At 41.0% G+C, this 13,426-nt stretch overlaps 2 protein-coding genes across 2 annotated transcripts; both read left to right on the top strand.

Moving 5' to 3' along the window:
* The first annotated feature begins 615 nt into the window (after nucleotides 1–615).
* On the top strand, nucleotides 616–4,238 carry LOC133915785 (co-chaperone protein p23-2). The gene is made up of 6 exons (XM_062359087.1): nucleotides 616–732; nucleotides 1,990–2,170; nucleotides 2,603–2,759; nucleotides 3,403–3,437; nucleotides 3,535–3,577; nucleotides 4,017–4,238. The coding sequence occupies exons 1-6, from the start codon at nucleotides 728–730 to the stop codon at nucleotides 4,049–4,051; spliced, it is 456 nt and encodes a 151-aa protein (XP_062215071.1). The 5' UTR covers nucleotides 616–727; the 3' UTR covers nucleotides 4,052–4,238.
* Nucleotides 4,239–8,235: 3,997 nt separating this feature from the next.
* On the top strand, nucleotides 8,236–9,072 carry LOC133915786 (dehydrin HIRD11-like). Its single transcript, XM_062359088.1, has 2 exons — nucleotides 8,236–8,734; nucleotides 8,860–9,072. The coding sequence occupies exon 1, from the start codon at nucleotides 8,366–8,368 to the stop codon at nucleotides 8,696–8,698; it is 333 nt and encodes a 110-aa protein (XP_062215072.1). The 5' UTR covers nucleotides 8,236–8,365; the 3' UTR covers nucleotides 8,699–8,734; nucleotides 8,860–9,072.
* Nucleotides 9,073–13,426: the final 4,354 nt, after the last annotated feature.

Below are 13,426 nucleotides of genomic sequence, written 5' to 3' on the forward strand. Positions count from 1 at the left end.
TCGAGGTCTCGACGGCGACGATCCGCATAGCTCTTTTCTTCCTTAGTATTGTTCTGACTCGGAGGCTTGCATCCTTGGTGTCGTCACTCACCATGTTCTTGTATGTGGTGTTGAACCTTGTCTCTTACGTGCAACAAGGGGTGAAGCTAGGTGAGCCCATCCGAATGCACAAGCACCAGGATCTCAACGATTTCCGTTATTAGGATCTTGTTTTCACCTCTTATACATCATCTAAATCTAGCTCTGTGCATAAAAAACTGTCAACTCACGCCAACGTGCACCACCATGACGTTAGTTCTAGTTTTGCCCCTGCGTGCACCACTATGACGTTAGTTCTAGCTTCGCCCCTGCGTGCAACACTCCTCCAATGGCGTAAATTTTGTCAAAATTACCATAGCAATTACGGTGAATTGCCATTGAAATTAATAGAGCACCCTCTGAGATCATTCTCCTTAAAAATAAAAATAAAAATCATACTATAAAGATGTATTTTTGGGATAATTAAAGGGTATGGAAGGAAAGGCAGAGGCAGGTGCAAAGAGAGCGAATTCTCACGAAGAGTAGGGGCATTTCCGGGATTTTATCCCAGCAAATAAAGCTGTGACAGCAGCGAAGCGCAAACAATAGCGCCTGCTGCCGCTGCTGCGCTTCACCGTCCTCTCTTCTCCCCCCTTGCCGCTGCGCCCTCTCTTTCCCCACCACCATCTGCGAACCCTACTCCGCCGCCATGAGGTACGGTCCGCCCATCCCCTTCCCTCCCTCACCACCCCTCTCCCTCAACCCCCGTCCGGGTTTTCTCTGGTGTTCGTTTGTGCCCAACGGAAGGCGATTCCTTGGGTTCTTGGAGTGTTGTCGTGGTGTCTGTTTCTTCTTTGGCTCTGGTTGGGGAATGGCCGAATGGGATCTGAGTTCGCATCCGTAGCGCGGGGTAGATGGAGTGCTCTGGTCCCGCCATTGTAACTGATAGGCCGTTACTTTTTTTCTTGGGGCTTGATTGATTGGTTGCACATGTTGTTTGATCGGCTTGTGAACTGGTCGTAGGATCAGATGGGTTCTCTGGGTTGCTGCAATAGAGTTTTTTGGGGGTTGGGTATCTGGAAGTGTCTCCACTGGGAAGATCGGTTTTGCTTTGTGATACCGAGGCCCTGATATAGGATTGTCCGGTGTATTATGTTTTACTATTGTTTCTTATGCAATGACTGTTCTGTTTAGTTGATCTTGGAGTAGCGCAAATAGAGGGCCTGTTTCCTCGATGCTTCGAATGCTTCTATTTACTTATTTAGTTTTGATCTAGCGCTGTTGCAGTTACTGTTACATTGAAATGGTTTCACAAGTTATTGTAACCCGTGGACATCTGCAGAATAACCTGCACATTGCATGTTGACAGGATATGCATTTGGTTATTGAGTAGTACGATCGACTTGAATTTGTCTAGCAATGTGATTGGCATTTGGCTGGTAACCCCAAAGTGTTTCTGGTCATTTACAATAGCATAAGTGGAAAAAAAAGGTAACACAGTGTGCATCGCATATCTATAATATGATAAATTGACTCTGTCATTGTTCTTGCTTTGTAGTGTACACACATTTGTTATTTGCAATAGGCACCAATAGATTGTTTCCACAGCCATTCTGTTCCTTCTTCTTTATCAAACTTTGGGGTTACCAGCCAAATGCCAATCACATTGCTAGACAAATGCAAGTCGATCATACTACTCAATAACCAAATGCATATCCTGTCAACATGCAATGTGCAGGTTATTCTGCAGATATCCACAAGTTACAATAACTTGTGAAACCATTTCAATGTAACAGTAACTGCAACAGCCATTCTGTTCCTTCCTCTTTATCAAATTTTAGTTATCTGCGACACTTGCAATTTGGCAATCAATTGAATATTTAGAATAATCATCCTTTTTCTGATCAGTTTTTCTGTTGTAAGTGTATATTGTTTTTTGGGTATGATCTGATGTCTATTTTTGGCATGCAGCCGCCAACCTGAGGTGCTGTGGGCTCAGCGCTCCGAGAAGATTTACTTGACTATCTCTTTGCCGGATGCGAAAGATGTTGTGTTGAAGACTGAACCTCAGGGCCTCTTTACCTTCTCAGCTGTTGCCCATGGGGAACCTTTTAGCTTTACTTTGGAGCTCTTTGATTCCATACTGCCAGAGGTAAGTAGTTGTTGGTTCCTGTTCTGGATTGCAATATGGGCCCAATTCAGTTGATAGTTTGTTTCTACATCTGGGTTGATCTTACCTGGTTATCTAGAAGCTACCAAAGGGTCATATGTATGTATATATTATTAAACATGTTGGCATCTCCTTTGGTTAATAACAGAACCATTTCATATGTAGAAAATTGCGAACCCACATTTAATTAGCTGAATATTTGTATTCACCAGTGCATGTCATACTCACTGTGATATCAGTGAGTAATGACAAATGAAAGAGATTAAAAAGAACTCAACAAACAAGTAATTAACTGGGTCCTTATCTTTGGAGCTGCTAGCTGCAGGATAGCTTGCCAGCCAATCTTGATGAAAGAGATCATCAGTTTCTTCTGTGAATTGTTAATGGGCTAAACATGAGTTTCCTTTGTTATAGGGAAGTAAAACAAAGACAAAGATAGGCTTGCGAAACATAATCTGTTCTATCCAGAAAGAAAAGAAAGGCTGGTGGAAGCGCTTGCTGAAATCAGAGGAAAAGCATCCATATATTAAAGTGGACTGGAACAAATGGTGCGATGAGGATGAAGAATCTGGTATGTGCTAATGATATAATACATGCATTTTTTTGGTTCCACAATATATGGAGTTCATCAGAAATAAAGGGTTGTAAAAAGCAGGCTAGAAGTTACAATTCAGTAGGTTATATTGATGAATTATGCAGAGTTGTTTTTCTTTTTATGAAATGTAGAACTCTGTTATGGGACCACTTTAACTAGCATAAATTAAGAACAAGTACCTATATTATATTTTGGATGCAAAAATTCAAATGTCTTTTTAAGGTTCCTTTCCAGTTTGTTTTTATTAAACTCCAGCCAAATTCATGTTTCATTACATATGTGCTATGGGTGGACTGTACAACTGCCAAAGGGTCAAGTGATTAGTATCGATTCCCTTAGGCTGTGATGTATTACATGACGAACATTGTTGGTGGGAGGTTAAATAAGTTGTATTTGTTTTGCTTTGTTAATTCGAAGTAAATTTAGTGTTAAATATGGTGGCTAAATATTCTACAGTCTCACCATGGAGCCTGCTACCGTTTCACCTTTTGTTTCATTGGCAGGAGTCACATCCTTGTATAATGGCACCTTCTAATTTCTTCACTTGTATCTGGATTTTAGTTTGAAATGTTATGTTCTTTCATCTATCCAGCCATACCTAACTAAAAATCCCTTGCAGAGGCCTCAATGGATTCAGATGATGACTTTGATGAGGTATGAAAAGGGGGGGCGGGGGGAAGAAAATCTAAATCTTTTTTGTTTGTTTGGATGTAGCCTAGTGGTACTTATTGCAGTTCTCACACTGTTGCAGGCAAATGACGGAGAAGAAAGTGATGATGACGATGGAATGCTTTGTGAGTGCCCATCTTATACTTGAATACCACACCTAGGTTTTACTTTCTGTCCTGCTTAACATCAATTTTAGACCAGATGGGTTACTAATGTGGACAAGACTTCCCATATACAAAGTCTATCCACTCGGCACTAGGCCTAACCTGCATGTTCTGCTCTGCTTATTGTTAGTATAAGCTAATTTAGTCGGTGGCATTTTGATGTTTTCAGAGTTTTCTTATTCATTTCATTATTTTTTTCGTCTACTGCATTGTAATAGGGTACCTCTCCTGGAATGTTTTAAGGAACCCCTTTTTTTCAGTGTCTACGCACACTCAGATTTAGAAGATATTTAAATTTTATTTCTGTAAAATAAGCAACGATGTAACATTCAAACACTTGCCTAGTCAACTAAACTAGTAACCAGAGGTTCATGCTCCTTACGCCTTTGTTTGTTTGCAGATCTCCCTGACCTCGAAAAGTTAAGAGGCAAGTGACTTGGCTGCCTCACTGAAGGAAGCATACTTGCTGTAACAATTGACCGTTGATGCGACAAAGTAGGCTCGTAATTGACGTAGTTGGTGTCACCTGCTAAGTATCTGTGATGGCACCAGACTTAGCTTTTGGCAATGCTATAACTTGCTTGGCATGCCTTTTATCTCCGGAGTACTCTTTTTCAGACCACTGAGCCAGGCGCTGAATTTAGCTATGAGGTGGCCCTCATGAAGAAAAGAAGGATTGAGCTATGAGTTGTGATGTTTTCGACTAAGTCCGCTAGAGAATTGACAGGAGGCTAGTATCACAATGCATCATTATGCTATGGATTTATGGATTCTTAGCACCTTTTTCGGTCTCTCCAATCTTGATATGAATTTCCATTGGCAGCAGGGGCGGACCCAGCTCTAAATTCGAGCTGGGGCGGACAGTGATAGAGCCAGGTTTCCATCTAGGGCTAAAACCAACAGGCTGTACCAAGTCGCAAATGAACAGTTGATATGAACTCCAACTCCATGCATAACAGTAGGGCAAAATAGATAAAAACATGGCAAAACATATATCGGTCCAAAATAAAATCTCATTATTAACGAATATTCGGTTCATGGCCTTGGCATCTGGTCCAAACTCCAAAGATCAACCTTCAACCACACAAGAGTATATGAACAAATAGAAATAAGCTACTGAAACATCAGATAGCTTAACAGAAGCTGTCCTTACATATGATAGCTTTACTGAAGCTACCGATGTAGACTACTTACAAAATTGAGTAGACATGAAACTGTCAGCAGCTACTACGTTTTAATATGATATTGTTTTAGCATCTTCACTGATTGATAGAAGATCCATGGTGACCAAAAAATAGTGTAACGATAGTCTAAACTCTGAACAAAAAGAAACACTGAAATTTATCATCCTAAAAGGCTAAAATAGTTGGATCCCAAGCTCCAAATCTATTCTCAGGTGTTTATTCACCTGTATCTCTGGCACTTGACAAACAAATCACACACAAATGAATTAACGAACTAGGTAGCTATATACTCCATCCGTTCAGAAATAATGGACCTATTTTTTCAGATTTGGTCTTCGAAGTTGAATTTTGATTAAGATTTTCTTACAAAATATATCATTTATAGCTACAAAATCTATATAGTGTGAAATTATTTAAATTATAAACCTGATTGTATAATTTTTATACACTAGATATTCTTATAATTTAATTAAATATTAATCAAAATATATAAAAATTAATTTTTCTAAAAAGAAATATAGCTACTATTTTTAAACGAAGGAGTAAAGAAGGAGCAAGCAACGCAGGCCGTCAGGAGCATTCCCTCCTTTTTAGGCTGGGCTGGGCCTTCACTCTCTTCTTCTCATCTACTTGATGGCCCACCACTCCGACAACCCACATACCCTTTCAACCGAAGCTGGCAAGCATCAGTGAGACACGTATGTCATTGTTTTGATGCGCCGAATTACAGAAAGCTTGAATTGTGTGCTTTCGCTAATTAATGATTGCTTTAGTCATGTTATCATACCATTCTTGTCTTAAAAAAATCAACATTCTCGTCAGATTTGTGTGGGTATTTCGAGTACTATGCAGTGGCTTATGTAATGCTTCCACATCCAGTTAGAAATTTTACAAGACATGAAGACAACCTTGGAAAGTCTAGTACCTAGTATATATATGTATGAGTATGACCAATCAAATGGACTCTCCAAAATACTGGAGATTAGCTAATCCATTTTTCCATGTTATATTGTCACGTATTATGCAATATTCGTACGACTAAGCATGTATTGGGCTAGATTTGGCGGAAATATCAAGAATTTGTGGGCGGGCTGCTGGAGTTAAAGCTGGATATGATATTTAGCCGTCTTCAAGAGTCAGATCCATCATACATGTCGACACGAATCAGATTCCATTCTCCAATCATAGAAAAGGTGCGGCGATGAAGGGTGCAATGGGTATCATGCACTTTAGCTATTAAACTTATAAATATATATAGTTATTAAACTTATAGATATCTAAATAGATGTACACCACAACTCTACTACCATACCAATGGTACTTTTGCACCTTAGTAGGAAACATGTCTAGAGACTATGCACTTACTATAGAACTTATGATGATGGCTCATCACTACCGATTGTAGAAGAACCGATAGTAAAACTGTATCACTGTCGATTCTATATAAAAGTATGATCTTTGCTGCATGTTTTTGCCTCAATCGTCTAGGACCAGGTGTGTGAGGCTTGGATTAATTCGAATCGCCCGTTATCACATATTCACTATGAGTTGTACTCCTAGAATTGGAGATCCGCAGCGAGGCTAGCTAGATGCAGACCGGCGCTTTTAATTATATCTTTTTCATGCTCAGTGTATGAGCCTCATCACAGATATAATATTTCACAAAACCATAATACTATCCTCTTTGTTTTACCGTAGGTGTGCGATTAAGTAAACTCCTCAGTTTTCCTCAAGAACTTTTCTTAGACATCCAACTAAAACCATTTTTTTTTTTTTGAAACGACACTCGAACCATATTTCTAACCAGTTGAAATCTTATTGTTATTAGGATGATTTTTTTTGTGTGTAGTTACATCTGAACTTACTGCTATGTTCCTTGCGCGTTTCTCACAAGGCTTGTCACTTGTGTGGTTCTTGCTCCTCCACGGCCGCACGTCGTGTCGCAAGTTGCACCGTTCATCGATAAATATCACCTCGAGAGGAGGAAAATGTGTGCCACCGCCCAGTACACGCAGATTACGTGATCCCCACACGCACGGCCGGCGCCTATTGGTGGCCGGCACACACGCCTCGACAGGACCCCCGGCCCAACGCCGGGCGGCTGCGCTTCCCCAACCGCAGCGTGCCGCGTACACTCGCTAGCTCCTGCCGACAACCCCGTCGGAGTTGACGCGGCGCACGTCGGCGGGGCGGTTGACGCGGCGGATTCTCTGCGGTCCAAGGAGAAAAACACTATGCTCCCCCCCGTGTCGAATTCGTGAAAGCAACTTTCGCTGAGGTTGTCTTTTTGTCAGTTGTGTTGTCAAAGTTTATGTGTCCTACATGGCTACCTCCATTTCTAGCATCAAGCTAGAGATGAGTGAGAGCCCCACCGCATCGCGCTAAGGTGCCATCAAGCTCGGAAAAGACATGCAACGTTAGTGGGCCTTAATCCAATTGAAGAACAAATTAGGAGCGAGAGAAAAGATTAACCAGAACTAACATGACACGATTGACAATGTGAAAGAAACCACCTACCATCTTTTCTTCCAGTGCTCCTTCAGTGCTAATTATTGGTCCTACTTTGGTATTGCTTGGGATCATCAACTTGATTTCTTCAACATGATACAGCATGCGCGGAGCAATTTCACTTGTCCTTTTTTCATGGAAGCCTTCCTCATAGCAGCATGGGGGATTTACAAACAAAGAAACTAAAAATTCTTCATATAGGAAACTCATTCTTTCAGTACTTGGAAGAACTGCTTTGTAAACAATGTCCTTCTCTATCTCAACAGAATGTCTAGTTCCCTCACCTTTTCCATTTCTTCTTGGTGCAGCTCTGTCGTATAGCCCCTCCTCCTCCCTTTGTTGTTCTCTCTTCAATTTTTGCTTTTGCCTGATTTTTGTCTGTTATCTTTGGTTTTATCAATAAAAATCAACATTAGGGCACTCCCATGCTGTATTTCCGTTCCAAAAAAAAATGGCACGATTGACTCATTTCTCACCGGATTTGCTAGAATCATGTAGATTTATTGTACTTTATAAAAAAACATTCGTTTTATAGACCAACATCAGACATGAATCAATACCCGGAAGGCACATCAAATTCACATATTATTAGCAAAGATTTAAATCCTAGAAATTAAATGCTTATTGTGTCTATAAGGATATAGATCAGTAATTTTGATTTTTTTCCATGATTTAGCTATTTCTTCTCTTTTTATAAAAAAATCCAAGTTTACTGTTATAAATCATGTAGTAAAATATAAATGGCCTTCTTAAATTAAGAATGCAATAGGCACTTCTACGTACCAAAATGGTTGGTAACCAGTAGTTGGTACGCAAAGCAATTGCTACCTTTAATTTATTTCCCCCTTTTTTAGTGCCATCGCCTTCCTTCTTATCCGATTGGCCTTCCATTTCTTCGCACCCCACCGCATTCCCCGGACCACCACGCCGCTCCATAAATATCGGCGATGTGGGAGACAAAGATCACCACCTCATCGCATTCCAATTCCATTTCCATTGCCGGCCGTTAATTTTCCTTAGAGAAAAAGAAAAGAAGTAGCAAGCAAGAAGCATTACCATGTCGGGCATCATCCACAAGATCGAGGAGACGCTCCACATGGGCGGCGGCGGCGACAAGAAGAAGGAGGGGGAGCAGCACAAGAAGGCGGAGGAGCACAAGAAGGAGGGGGAGCACAAGGAGGGCATGATGGAGAAGATCAAGGACAAAATCACCGGCGAGCAGGGCGACAAGTCCGGCGAGCACAAGGACAAGTCCGGCGAGCACAAGGACAAGTCCGGCGAGCACAAGGACAAGGACAACAAGGAGAAGAAGGACAAGAAGAAGAAGAAGGACAAGAAGCACGGCGAGGGCCACGACGGCCACAGCAGCAGCAGCAGCGACAGCGACTGATCGCCGCGGCCGGGCGCCGTGCTTGCATGAACGAAGGTAAAACAGGGCCAAGATTTTCTAAATAAAGTTTCTTGATTTTTTTTTGGTTTGGCCTCGTTTGTTCTTGCTGGATCTGAAGATAATACGTTCGTTAATTTTTTGTGATCCTTGCATGAATGCAGGTGAAACAGATGTTTGGAGGACTATGTACCAGATGATGATGTAATGTTTCACGAGTGTCATGCCTGTGTGCTAATCAAGGGGAAAAGAATGATAAAAACAATAACAGAGATGGCATGGTTTGCCATGTGATGTACTACTTCTAATGATGGCAGCACGGTGCTAGCTTGTAATAAAATGTTAATGCTGAAATTGATCTACTTGCGTCTTCGCCATTTTTTGTCCTTCCGTTTATGTGCTCGATTTCTGTCTAAGGGATCACTTTTGTTTATGCTTTTGGCTGTGTCATGTCACTCCTGTCTCTAGATCTAGAAGTTGCACATTGGCTATCTCAGTTGGGGAGAAGTTTTGTCCAGAAAATGAACTGCGATGTCAGTAAAGACACGCACCAAAACTTTGGCAACAATGAGCTGAAAAAACTTTTTATTTGTGTTAATTGGTCAAAGGTACCAGATTTTAGTAAAACATAAAGCCAGACTGTGGTGTTAATTGGTCAAAATCGGGGTGACCAAATAGATGCCTAAGTTTCAACAGATTTTGGCTCATGAACTCAAGCCTAATAAAATGGGAACCTCGATAACATTTTAACGGCAAACAAAACAATGGCAAGATTTGGTCAGAGTTGGAAATTTTTTGATAAGGCAAATTTTGGCTCTTTTATGCGCATTAATCATTAGTTCACGAGGAACCAAGCTAGCTCATTTGGTGGAATAGATCATAGTTCACGAGCTTAGTTGGTAGAATGTGTGAGCGTAGGCCACCGACACCAAAGGTTGAGCTCTCTTCGATGCACAGTGCCTTTTTTCTTAATTAAGAAGATAATCTCTTATCATAGGCAAAACGTTGCTTAACCTAGTTATTTTACGTAAAAAATTGGTTAAAGAAAATAAAAAACTATAATTTTTGGTCTTTTATGTTAAACCTCCGTTAGGTTATCCTGTACTTAGTATTTGGCCCATCATGCTCTCGGAAAAAAAAAGTGTTTGGCCCATCATAAAGGATTTGCCATACTTCAGGCGCGGCCGGACGCTTGACATGGGCAGCTTGCCCAATCAGCATGCATGTCACTATGCATACAATGCCCTCTTGCAGTGGCACCTCGTTTGTTTCTGTCGACGAAGTCCTCTTACTGAATCAGAGGTGACAATTGGAACGTGTGCACGATTCAGGATTCCCAAGATTTGCGCAACAGCTAGCTGCAGGTAGGATCAGAACCCGGTCAGCATGATCACTCACCCAGTTTGTCTCCAAATGTCAGGCACCCATGCATCAGCATCCCTGCAACTGAACTGAGATCCTCAGCAATGATTGCTTGCCGATGCATTTGCACTGCAGCTAACAATGATAGAACTTGCAGTTTTGCTTGGGCATGACATGAGTGTTTCCAAACTGATGTTCTTCAATGATTAGCCTGGGCATGACATGACTGTCTTGAGGCTTAAGGATGAGAACTGCAGAAGTGTTTTATTCAGAAAAGAACAGATGAGTTTCGCGTTAAGTACTGGCCTAACACCTTAATCAAACTCTCCCCCGTTTATTAGATTTTGTTCGTCTATCGTCTTTGATTAAGTGATGGAAACAGTAGTTACAGAACAGCTGTTATGAAACAGCTGTTATCGTCTATCGTCTTCGATTAAGTGATGATTATTGCGAGCAAAAATTACAGAACACCGACACATATGTATAATCAACTACTAGTATTTTTTTGCCCACACTTGAGCTGTAGTGCTCAACCTGGCACTCCTGTACGTTTAGTGCCAAGCTGCAACTGAAGAACAGCAATATGTAATGGTCAACAGCTGAACTGCTTAAAGGCATAGGCAACTCAGCAACAACAGATACTAGTCAAAACCGGGCGTTGCCGCAGGTGTAGTAGTCTTAAACATGTAAAATTAATAATTATGCACAAAGTGAGGAATAAGCATGCTGATATCTCACAAGGACAATTCAACGTCACATGACACTGCTGTCTCGAAATTCTGAGCAAATGCAATTGAAAATGTGGTCAGAGTGACAGATGATGCTATTTCAGTTAAAAGTAAAGATATCTAAATAGGTCGTACCTACTGGATCAGTCTGAGGCAGGGCACTGTAGGCACGATCCAGCCACGGCACGACTCGAGTAGAGATGGGTCGGGCCGTGCTTTGGTCGAGCGTGCGGCACGACGGGCCGGCACGGCACGGCACGGCACGACTCGAGGCGGCCCGCAAGGCACGACTCGAGGCGGCCCGCACGGCACGGTCCGGGTACGTGACGGCCCAGCACGGCACGGCCGGCCCGGCACTGCACGGCCCATCGCGCGGGGCACGACCCGGCCGGCACGCGGGGGCACGACGGGCCGGCAGAGGCACGCGGGATAACGGGTTAAACGGGCCGTTTAACCCGATATTTTTGAATTTTATAGCTGTTTTGTAACCGTTTGAGCTCCAAAAAATTTGATTTTTTTTACAAAAATCACCATTTTTCACTTATAAATAGACGAGCACCCTGCCCTTCCATTCCACACCAGCAACACCATTTTCTCTGCTGCATTTGAAGATTACATTAAGCAAGCTCATAATCCTAGATTCACGCATGTTTCTAGACAGACAACTAGTAGGGATATGGTAAAATACTACAATGCTTGTCGTAGCAAGCTTAAAAAAATATTGCAAACATGTACATTTTCAGTTGCTTTGACCTCGGACATATGGGCAGGTAGGGCTAGAGAGGATTATCTTAGTGTGGTTGCTCATTTTGTTACTAATGATTGGAAATTAGAAAAGAGAGTAATATGTTTTCGTTTGATTGACAACGCGCATACCGGTGAAAATATTGCTGAAAAAATATCTCAAGTAGTTGCAGACTTTGGTCTCACGAATAAAATATTTTCTATCACTTTAGATAATACCGGTGCAAATTCTAGAGCAATGGATATTTTTACTCCGTTGTTTAGTACCTATGCTGAATCTTTCTTGTTACATCAATATTGTGCTTGTCATATTATCAATGTTATAGTAAAATTCGGTTTGAAGAGGTTGTCGCAATACCTAGACGATTTTCGTATTGCAATATCTTTTGTGAACTTCTCTAACCAACGAATTACAGCATATAAACAATATTGTGTTGCAATGGGTGTGCGTCCACATAAGTTTGCTCTAGACATGCCGGTGAGATGGAACTCTACTTTCTTGATGCTTAAAAATATTATACCATATAAGAGCACATTTGATGTGTTTATTCATACACATTACCATCAGCATGGGGTCAAACTTTACTCACGGAAGCGCATTGGTATGTTGCTGAAAGGATACTGGAGTTTCTTAAATTTTTTTATGATTCAACTGTGAGTTTATCAGGAGTTTATTATCCAACATCTTGTTTAGTAGTGCATAATATTGTTGAAATTGCTACTCATTTAAACAACTATGAAAATGACAATTTTCTAAGAGATTGTGTAGTTCCTATGAAATCTAAATTCTTAAAGTATTGGAAAAAATTCTTTTGTTGTACGTCTTTGCCTTTATTTTAGATCCTAGAGTTAAAATTGCAGCTTTCTGTAGAGTTCTCGCAATTCTAGGTGATACTTTTGGCCACGATTATTCTAATTATTATACTAATGTTCGTTCTAAGTTATTCAAAGTTTATAGTAAATATGAAACAAAGTATGGCGGAGTTCGCCTGCAACGACCTCCACTAGCACCCACAACAAGTAAGAAGACGACAACGTGGGGGAAAATATTTAGTGCAGGTTCTTCATCAAGAAGTTCAGACTCTTCATCACGATCATCTACGAGCACCGGAATTCTAACATCCGGAGGGGAGCTAACCACCTTCATTGACAGTGACGTTATTAGTCATGAACAAGAAAACTTCAACATACTGCAATGGTGGCATGAGCACAAGACAAATTATCCAGTGCTTTCACTGTTAGCGTGAGATTTGTTAACGGTTCCTGTATCTACAGTTTTTTCTTAGGCTGCCTTCAGTCTTACTGGAAGGATAATCGAAGAGAGAAGAACAAATCTATCAAGTGAGATGGTTGAAATACTCACCATAGTAAAGGATTGGGAACAAGCTGAAGCACGAATGTAACACATTGCAGAAAACACTGAGCTTGAAGAATCATTCCAAAATTTGTATCTAGATGCTGATGAGAACGTGTAATTTCAAATTTTCTGAGCTAGGTTGTACTCTTTTTTCCTTTGCTAGAAAGGTTTTTAATGAGGCAACCTATCAATAAAGCTCATTTTTAGAATTAATCATGCGTCCCTATTATTTTTAAGTTTTTTATTTTATTCATGTTTTTTCTTTATTTTTTTAAAATAACCCCCACGGCCCCACCCCCACCCACCTCTCCTCTCATCTTGGACTATAAATACCATCTCAAACTCCATGTGATCTCATCGGCTACCCATCTCTCTTTTCCTAGTTGCTAGCCAAGTAGCCAGTAGCCACTTCACATCAAGAAATCAATTCCATATTTCAATTCATAGATCAAGACGCCGAGAACTCGCGTGCATGGTCATGGTTGTGGCAACATTTTGAAAAGGTCTTTAGAGAAATTAACGGGGAACAGGTAAGATTTG

This window comes from Phragmites australis, chromosome 4 (assembly GCF_958298935.1).
Source record: "Phragmites australis chromosome 4, lpPhrAust1.1, whole genome shotgun sequence".
In the NCBI taxonomy this organism is placed as follows: domain Eukaryota; kingdom Viridiplantae; phylum Streptophyta; class Magnoliopsida; order Poales; family Poaceae; genus Phragmites; species Phragmites australis.